Genomic DNA, 10,261 nt, shown 5'->3' with positions numbered 1-10,261 from the left:
GTTTTTTAAGTCCAGAGAATACGTATTATATCTGAACATTACGTTCACCGTTAGCTATCTCAAATTATGATATTACTTTAATCATAACTTTTATGTTTTCATATTTATTATCTCATTTCGTATTTACTTTAAATTTCAAGTCAAATTCTAGATAATGTTTTGCATATTTCATGTAATGTATGAGTACTCGTAGTAGCAAATTTTCCATTTTTTTTGATCTGACGTTATTTTGACAATAACGCTGAGTTATTTGAACGTGCTATTTCTCATAATATAAAAAACATAATTAAGTACAATAGTTAAATGTTTATTTCGATAAAGAAAACTAAATATTTGTAGTTTGAAGAATGAAAAAAAAACGGTTTTGTCTGTCTTTATATAAAAAGCAACCAAAGATGCCGATTGGAGTAAATATCACAAGATGTTGTTTCCTTATCCTGAACGTTGTTTGGAGCTAGAGTTTAAATCGTTTTATTGGTGGTAGGACCTCTTGTGAGTCCGCGCGGGTAGGTATCACCACCCTGCCTATTTCTGTCATTAAACCGTAACGCGTTTCGGTTTGAAGGGTGGGGGCAGCTGTAGTAACTATACTTGAGACCTTAGAACTTATATCTCAAGATAGATGGCGCATTTACGTTGTAGATATCTATGGGCTCCAGTAACCATTTAACACCAGGTGGGCTGTGAGCTTGTCCACCCATCAAACAAAAAAAAAATCGATTAAAAGGCAAAGATTAATGAAACTATTTTATTTACTATTCTAAATATGGAGTCAACTACGGCGCTTAATAAAATAATCTTTAAATCACGATGGATCATGCTGCTTAGTGAATAGATCGACAAAAGACGCGTTGCATTCTTGGTAACTGTTCAAGCAATCTTCCGATTTTTGACCTAGATTATACGCTTCTATGTACGGGAATGTCTCTTTCTGCTGGACTGATTGATGGATTAAGTCGTTTTGTGGACTGAAACAAGAAGATAAATAACAAGAAGATAATATTTAAGATTATGTTGATAGCATTCAAATAAACAGTAACATAGCTCTATAATTGAAAATAAGATAAATGTATTCCAATAATTTTAATTTTAATATCAGTCACAATAAAATGCCATTTCCAGTTAATAAAAAAAAATGAAACAATTTATGTATGGTTGTTACAGCTGGTTGACATAAGTTGATCCGCCACCCCGACAGAAGTTAAAGATCTAATCAAAGACCTAAGTCTTCGCAAGCCTCCCGGTTCCGACAGTATATTTAACTGTGTTATTAAGCTTCTACCCGCCCAACTCATCGTGATCTTGGCATTTATTTTCAATACCGCTATGACGTATCTGTATCTTTCTCGCGGTGTGGAAAGAAGCAGATGTACTCGGCATACATAAGCCCGGTAAACGAAAATGGTGACAAGTTAACCCAGAGAAAAGCACACCGGTGCTATTTCAAAGGGGAAACTCTACACGGATTCCCTTCCGCATTAGGAGGACAAATCCCACACCCCCATCACCCTCTTCGGCCAACCTATTCCCTGAGCCAGGAAGGTTAAGTACCTGGGAGTCACCCTGGATGCATCCACGACATTGCACCCGCATATAAAATCAGTCCGCGACCATGCCGCGTTTATTCTCGGCAGACTCTGCCCCAGGATATGCAGCGGAGTAAAATGTCCCTTCGGAATAAGGTGACACTTTACAAAACTTGCATACGACCCGTCATTACTTACGCGAGTGTGATATTCGCTCACGCGGCCCGCACACTCTTTCTCCTCCTTGCGTCGTATTCCTCTTTGCTGAGGGTCGTGACCACCCTTTTGTATCATCTTTGCACGCACGATCTTTCTCCATCCATTCTTGTCTCTGGCGGTGTGGAGGACGTTGTGAAACGTGGAATCAAGAGCGGTGCGGATCTGGTCGTATCAACGTATTGGGCTGCGCCCCCGAGGTCTTTTCCCATCTACTTTACCAGTCACGATGAGCCTCTCGAGATTGCTACCATTCTTCCGTGCAATTTGACCAAAGTATTCAAGGGCTCTGCGAAGACACTCATATGAAAACATATGAAGTCAGCGTCGGAATGTTATTTCGATTAGGCAATGCGTCATGATAATCGCCTTATCGTTTGTTCGTTGACTATTCCTCGAATCCTGACCATGCAGGAGACAGTCACCGTCGATGCCCTAGATGCGTCTTTGCGGATCAATTAGATCCAATAACTCTTGCATTAGACCTTTTCAGCTCTAACTCTAGGAGCAGACTTAGGGAATCCAGTAACCGCACTCATCGAACTCGGCAGAGTTCGACGTGCAACCTAAACTATACATCAGTCCGCTGAGTTTCTCATAGGATCTTCTCAGCGGATCGCGATTCCGATCCGGTAGTACATTCGTGAAGCAGCTGCCCTTGAGTCGTTAGCTCCCCTTTGGAGGCACTCGAGCAGCTGTTAGCAAATCCCACCACTCCTGGCTGAGCCTTTGCTTTACCATCTTCAAGTTTTTTGATGTGGTATAACGGCGTGTGCAGAATTGTGATATAGGCTTTTTTTTTTTTTTTTTTTTTTTTTTATGTCAGGAGGAAATCGCCGGACTTCCGCCCTTTTCTGGGGATACTGGGCGGGGTATGTCAGAGTCGAACTGACTAAAACCTCCTGTCGCTCAACAACCAACGTCCAAACCTCGCATGAGACAGAACTCATGACAAGGCAAAGGGGGGAAAGTGAAGCGTTTAGTGCGGAGCACATCTCTCCCATCGCCCTCCCCCTCGGGACGCCGGACTGGCGGTCGTCGGCGCCACGACCACCAGCCCTCTCGGTCGGCAGACTGTCCGAAGCCCGCCTAGATGGCGCCGGTTAGAGTGGGTTACCCTACGGAATACCCCGCTGGGCCAGAACCAGCGTGGGTCGAGGATAGCCGGCCTTCCATCACCCGGATGCTCTTGCGTAAAACGCGTGCAGAGCAGCTTGCACGTCGTCTTCTTAGGCCCCCCTCGCCGGTCCCCAGACCGACATGTGAGGGGGACCCGAAACACTTAGAGGGCCAAGGCTTGGGCGAAATCCGCCTCCCTGGCCCCCGCTCGACGGCGGCGGGATTGTGCGTCTCTCACGCGCCCCGCCGCCTCCTTCTGCGAGATGGTGCACTCGCAGAAGTCGAGCATCGCCTTCCACGACTCGTCGTCGCCGAGCATCGATGCCACAACACTCGGCAACGACAAGTCGGTTCCTATTTTTGCGACGAGGACACGGCGCCACCCCTCCCATGCGGGGCAGGCGACGAGCGTATGCTCTGCCGTGTCCAAGTCGCAACCACAATGGTGGCACTCTGCCGTCGGCTCGGCTGTGATCCGGTGCAGGAACTCACCGAAACAACCATGCCCAGTGAGCACCTGCGTAAGCCGGAAAGTGAGGCGTCCTCTGTCACGATTCACCCAATCCACAAGGACCGGGCGAATCGCCTCGACGGTCCTACGACCAGCCGAAGGATCAGCCAGCCGTCTGGACCATGACTCCAGCATGATATAGGCTACGTAATTTTTTTTTGAAATGTCTTGTTTCCATATCAAGATATTCAGTGAGATTTTTGCTGGTGGGGATCAGTGACCGTTAGTCATAGATATCTGGATAAATACTACAACAATGCTAATAATAATAATTCGCCACTAATATTCACTTAATACTTAGCGAGGATCTTGTTGAAAAAGTACTAACTTTAAAACAAACGTAGCTAATTCATGCAACAGATCTTCGTCGTCGTCGGAATGTAGAGGCTCTGAACCTAGTTGACATAATGTCTTCTTCACACAAGCCGTTCCGTTGTAGCCGAAACTGAAATGAGAAATGGTACGAATTAAAATTAAAATAGTCCTTTGGGTGGCTTTTAAAACGACTAGTGTTCGTTCGTTGGTCGAAATTGAATTATAGTTATTGACCCCTTAAAACTCAGATTGGTTTGGTACATTACACTTTTTCTTGAAAACGTGGAGAAAACATTTAGTGGTCACCGAATATTTATATTGATCCACTAAAGCCCATCGTTAGCTAAATAATACACTAAACAATAAGTCAATAGTCAAATAGAGAAGAAAAAGGTTTGGAATAATTTTGTCTTTGTCTATTTCTATTTAGATGATACTATAATCTATGTCCTGTTCGATGAATAAATTATGATTATAGAATGTGAGCAAGCATTATAGGTGGAAAAACTGTATGTAAATACCTAGACGGGATTTAGAAGTTGGTTCAAGAAAGCCGGGATTACACACCTGAAAAGGCTTTTCTCATGTAAGATCATCTGATTTTTCCAATTTTAGTGTTGCAATCTATATATTTTATATCGTAATTGCATCGTACTTTGTATGTTATACATTAACAATTATCTAAGACTGCAGATAAATAAAGGCACGGTAATATATACTGATTGTGTTTGTTTTATTTTTGAAGTTATTCCGCTGTTTATCGTATTACTCCCGCGGCCGATCTCGGGTAAGATATCGCTTTCAGCTGATTTATCGCATACCGACAGTTCAATACTTTTCGGAAGCGTTTCTCACGCAAATTACTTTCGTCAATTCCAATTTTCCGAATGTCACGGAGTGATTTATAGGTGCCTGTTGAAGGGGAATCGTAATAAGCGTTTGTTTGTTTTGTCGTTGTTGATTGCGACAAAAAAGTGGACGTCAAAAATTAATTGTTACTGGTAAAATTAGTTTTTACTGGTTGTAGGACGTTTTGTGAGTCCGCACGGTTAGGTACCACGCCTCTGCCTATTTCTGCTGTAAAGTAGTAATGCGTTTAGAATTTTCGAAAGGTGGGGCAGCCGCTGTTCTGTAAAGACGGTGACCTTAGAACTCATGTCTAGAGGTGGGGAGTGGCATTTACATTGTATATGTCTATGGGCTCCGGTAACCACCTAACCTGACCATTAGGATTATTCATCCATTTTGTTAATGTGGAATTCACTTGATGAAAACTAATACGAATAATTGGTGATCTCTCATGATAAATAGCAATTGGGTAATAAGCCACAGTAAAAGCTGTTTAAGCTGCTTTAGCTGAGGTAAACATCGCGAGTATATGCACTTTGAAGGATAGTGCAAGAATGAAGAGTAAGGAGACGGACAAATAATAAATGAGCTGTATTAGAATTAGTCGCAGCCCGCATTTGCCATGTCGTAAGTATCTCACGAGAATTAATTTTCCGCGAATTTTTATCCAAATACGTTGAGTGTTTTTCTCTAGTAAATCAATCTATAATTAAAAGTTAAAAATTTTTAAGTTTTAAGTTTATATGTATATATTTTAGGTTAATAATATACATATCACGATGAACATATGATGATTATATAATATAATCGTACTGATACGATGTTTGGTATTATTTAAATTCTGCAAACTAAAAGTATATATTTTTCTCGAATAAAATAAAGTGAGAATAAGAGAAAAGGGAAAAAGAAATGGCAAATAATAAATTTCTAGTTATAGGAATCTTGTGATATTTAATTCGTAATTAATAGAGATTTTGTTGGACACCATTTACGGTTCTAAGCGGTTTGAAAACTAGACTATTCCCAATACCTTACGATTAGTTCTAATTAGCAACATTAGCACAAGAAACATTTTTCTTGTCAATATAAAAGTCGTGATTTCGGGGCTCCGACTAACTCTCTGATACAGGGAGTTAACTGTTTTCTGAGTTCAATAAACTTTTAAGCCGAATATGAAAGAAGTAGAAATACTTTATTAGAATTATACTAAACAGAGTAATAAATTTACATAGTTAAATAGAATAGAAATAAAAAACCGTATAAAGAACAGTATTATCGATCAAAGCCGTATATTACGAGAGCCACCAGATAAATTGATTGTACAAAAAAAATGTTTTTAAGCTATTGCATAGTTTTTATCGCGGGCTTTGAGCGCTGCGACCGAATCATGAAATTTCGTAACGAAAATAAAATCTAACACCCCCCACTCTGCTTACCATGTAGCTCGCGTTTAACACATGAAATTCACACGTTGCGCTTGTGTAGTGTTTGTGACTAAGCGTGCGGCGTGACGTCGCACTGCATGCGCATCATGAAAAGTCTGCCCATCTTTCTCTCGCGCGGTCTAGCTTATGAGTGCGAAGGGGACAGTTAATGTTTTGCTTTTGTTAATGTTTATAAATATGGCGTGGTCTTATTTTAATATTGTTTTAATATTAAATTATTATTGTCTAATTATAATTGCGTAAGTTGATAAAAAATGCTATGCAATAGCTTTACCGCGGTGCCACACGTGTTTTATGTTTTTTCAATTCTATGTTCTCGTAGTTTACGTTCTCTGAATTTCACTTAAATATGAATATTGGATATGCACGTTCAAAGCTATGTTAATTATTGGGATATTTCACGTGCAATCTCCCGAACCGAGACAACATCTTCCCTGGAGTACAAAAACAGCAAAGTTTCAAGCCAGTACTAACTTTCTTATGGCCTGGTCTATAAGATGCCCGATGTACTTGTTACTCGTATCGATATAATGTGGCAGAGTTCAAATCCTCTGGGATCTAACATTTGTTTAAAACTTAATACCTATTACCTTATACTACCTTATACCTAACATATATTTAGAACGACTATTACGAAGACTTAGCAAATTCATTTCTTCATAAATATATATATATTAGTTGAAGATACAGATGTATAGGAAATTAAATATGATCGTGTAAGATTATCTATACTAATATTACAAAGCTGAAGAGTTTGTTTGTTTGAACGCGCTAATCTCAGGAACTACTGGGCCGATTTGAAAAATTCTTTCAGTGTTAGATAGCCCATTTATTGAGGAAGGCTATATGCTATGTAACATTACGCTAAGACCAATAAAAGCGGAGCACCAATAATGTTTCAAAATCGGGTTTTTTCCCTTTTGAGAGCTTCCGCTACGTGCGCTGCAGAAACGGTTAAAGTTTCGCTAAAATAATGTATGACAGAATTGTTCCCCTTTAAAAGATCTAAAAAAAAGTCCGCGACAGCATATGTCTATATGTTAAGGTTGGCTCACTATAACGTTTTTTATGCTAACCAAATTTTTTCTATATTAAAGCATTATTTGTGAACTATTCCACGCGGACGAAGTCGCGGGCAAAAGCTAGTTAAAATATAAAAATAATTAAAATAATTTCAATGATGAACGCACGATGACTTTGCTGTGATAGCAAGTTGATAGAATGTGCACGTGTAGCTTAACATCATCAAATAAACTCACCTATTCAACATATCCTCAATATATTTGTAGAAGTGGTACAGGCGGGCATCATTATCGTAGCTACTACCACTATTCATATTGTCTATATCCCTGATCTGTCTAGAAGGTCCATCGTACCCTGAATTGGCTAATAGAATGTCGACTGGAATTTGGCTTCTGTTCCATGGTAGTTGGAAATTAGCTTGAAAGGCGAAGTTCACGTTGATATCCTTCACAGGACTGGGGGTTCCGATGCCGGCGTTGAACTGAAAATTTAATTCGTACGTTATTATAATATTTTTTGCACACTCTACGATTTTGAATTTTATCGAATAGAAAGAAAGTAGTGGTTTTGTGGATTCATAAAAATTTTGTTTGTGTTTTGACTTGCATTTCAATGCACCTACCATTGTTTATTCTGCACTAACTTTGATTGACTGATAAAGAATTTTAAGGATTATGTAAGTCCGTCCATGTTAATAATAAATGAAGTATTATAAATAAATAAATAAAATTATTAGAATTGTATTGTTCTAAATTCTTCTTTGCGGTAGGCAGCGGCTTGGCTCTGCCCCTGGAATTGCTGACGTCCATGAGCGACGGTAACCACTTACCATCAGGTGGGCCGTATGCTCTTCTGCCTAATCATGAAATAAAAAAAAACATACGTAGCTAAGTTTTAAATAGTATTCTTAAGTTTATTGTTTTAAGTAGAAAGCTATGGGGTATCAATAAATTAGCGAAAAAAATACATAGTTCCGAACAATTAAAATTAAATTTAACTCATTGATTTTAATATAAATGTAGCATTGCCATAATTATTGTAATATCAATTTTATACTCAAGTCTATATGTTAAATATAAAATAATGTTTGTAGTTATCTTTTATAAATTTCGATATAAGTCGATTATTATCAATCGTAGCTAATCGTAGGTACCTTAGCGTGGGTTTATATCGTAACACCAACAAGGTAAAATTAGTAGCATTCGAATAGTTATAATTGACGATTGTTCACACATTTACTGGTTGTAGGACGTGAGTCCGTACGGGTAGGTATCGCTACCCTGCCTATTTCTGCCGAGAAGCAGTAATGCGCAGCCGTAGTACTGTTAAAAGTGAGACCTTACAAGTCATGTCTCAAGATGGGCGGCGGCTTTTACGTTGTAGATGTCTCTGGGCTCCGGTAAGCACTTAACATCAGGTGGGCTATGAGCTCGTCCAACCATATAAGCAATAAAATACTTAGCGACAGTCACAAAAATATAAAAAAATAAAAATACTATCTCATGTATGAATGATTTTGGTGCGTTTCGATACATGTCTGAAGTAAGTAATATAATATATGTACACTTTCAAAGGAATGTAAATATTGTGCACCTAATACTAAGTAGTCAATGGACATAAGCAATATCAGGGGAACAGTGAAGTTGTTGCCTACTGCTAAGGAATCTTTTGAAATCAAACAAACAATATGTTGTAAGAATAAGGAAACATCCCCCTGCTCCTTGCGTCGGTTTCCTCATTACTGAGGGTCGTGGTCATGGCCTTGAAACAGTTTGTTTTTTATAATGCACCGCCATCTGTTCCTATCTGCAGCTGAGTGCAGAGCATCGTGCACTGTTGTATCAAGGGCTGCACGAATCTGGTCCGTCCAACGGGTCGGGTTCCTGCCTCTTGGTCGCTTGCTTATAAGGAAACATAGTGGAAGATAATTCATTCCGTATTCAGTTGAAATATAGATAAATCTTGAAAATATACTATAGGTTAGTTCAACGCATGAATAGCATTCAAATTTATGCTCAAAGAAACAACATGTAGGTATATACTTGTACAGTGTGAGGTGATTAATTATTATAATAAATTGAAATTTGAATAGAGTGACGATTTAGATCCGCCCTAAATAATTACATTCAAATTGAATGAAACAATCGAGATAATCGAAGCCCGGATCAACTCGAACGAGGCACATTTGTATTGATCCAAATAATTGAACATCAATAGAGAGTGGCGCTTGTTTTCCGATGAATAAGCACAAAATTAGGATATCACATTGAATCTGTCACGTAAGTAGAAGAATTGCTTTGAAATCAACTTGTAAATAGATGATGGCGGTTGTACATATTTATTTCTCAGGTGCTAGAAATAATGATCAACAGGAAAAAGAAGATAATAATATTATAGGAAACTTACTGGCTAAGTCAAACACGTGGAATAGAGAAAAACGATTTTAAATAAAATAAAATGGATTAATCAATAACAGGTTGACCAGTTTTATAGATTCGCGAAATAACCAGTGATAGGATATATTGTAGGTCCTATTATAATTGTGTATTGAAGAATCAAAGGCGTCATAGCCATTATACATTGTTGCTACATCTATAGCTTTCGGTAAAACTTAACATTAAGGTCATGATCGCTATCTTTTGTGCACTCAGCTACAGACTATTTTTATGCATTATACTATTAAATAGATAAGTTTTTGAAACCTGTAATAAAGTGCTATTTGGGAACAGCAGTTGTCTTCGATTCCTTTGCAACGATTCACTTTGAAGTTTAGCTTCAGTGGCACAATATGCGTAAGGGAACAGATAAAGAAAGCCAAATAATCTTAGGAGATATTTTTTGGACATCGTGATGTTGAATCAACTGAGATCTGAGCGTCACTTGGTCGGCCGACTCGAAAAACGGACTTATTACGTTTACAACATTACTTACCGATGGTGGTGGTATTGCTATTGTTGAATACCAATTCCTAAATATCCGAAATATTTAGTCGGGCATTAAAAGTTAAAACATTCATGGCCGCAAAACTACTTAATTGCGCCTGTACAACAAAATCCCACAAGATGTTCAGAACCTACATATACATAGGTTTAAGAAAACTATTAAAGAACATCTGTGCAATAAAGCTTACTATAAAGTCAATGATTATCTAGAAGATTGCACAAAGTGGGAATGAGTTGCTCGCTCCGGGAATTTCAATATTGTAAAATTGTTATGTTATAATTACTTATTGTAATATGAATATTTAAAAAAATAAT

At 38.6% G+C, this 10,261-nt stretch overlaps 1 protein-coding gene across 1 annotated transcript; it reads right to left on the bottom strand.

Moving 5' to 3' along the window:
* On the bottom strand, nucleotides 1-9,906 carry LOC114243786 (uncharacterized). Its single transcript, XM_028175401.2, has 4 exons — nucleotides 9,707-9,906; nucleotides 7,241-7,485; nucleotides 3,701-3,817; nucleotides 1-968 (listed from the first exon to the last, which is right to left on the bottom strand). The coding sequence occupies exons 1-4, from the start codon at nucleotides 9,848-9,850 to the stop codon at nucleotides 806-808; spliced, it is 669 nt and encodes a 222-aa protein (XP_028031202.2). The 5' UTR covers nucleotides 9,851-9,906; the 3' UTR covers nucleotides 1-805.
* Between the last annotated feature and the right edge of the window lie 355 nt (nucleotides 9,907-10,261).

The sequence above is a fragment of the Bombyx mandarina genome, chromosome 21 (assembly GCF_030267445.1).
Source record: "Bombyx mandarina strain Sakado chromosome 21, ASM3026744v2".
Lineage (NCBI taxonomy): Eukaryota > Metazoa > Arthropoda > Insecta > Lepidoptera > Bombycidae > Bombyx > Bombyx mandarina.
This window is presented reverse-complemented; position numbering and strand designations above follow the sequence as displayed.

Coding starts and splice junctions, on each gene's coding strand:
- LOC114243786 (XM_028175401.2), bottom strand. CDS start 9,850: ATGTCCAAAAAATATCTCCTAAGATTATTTGGCTTTCTTTATCTGTTC. Junction 3,818..7,240: donor ATTGAGGATATGTTGAATAG/GTGAGTTTATTT, acceptor TTCTCATTTCAG/TTTCGGCTACAACGGAACGG. Junction 969..3,700: donor TTAGCTACGTTTGTTTTAAA/GTTAGTACTTTT, acceptor TTCTTGTTTCAG/TCCACAAAACGACTTAATCC.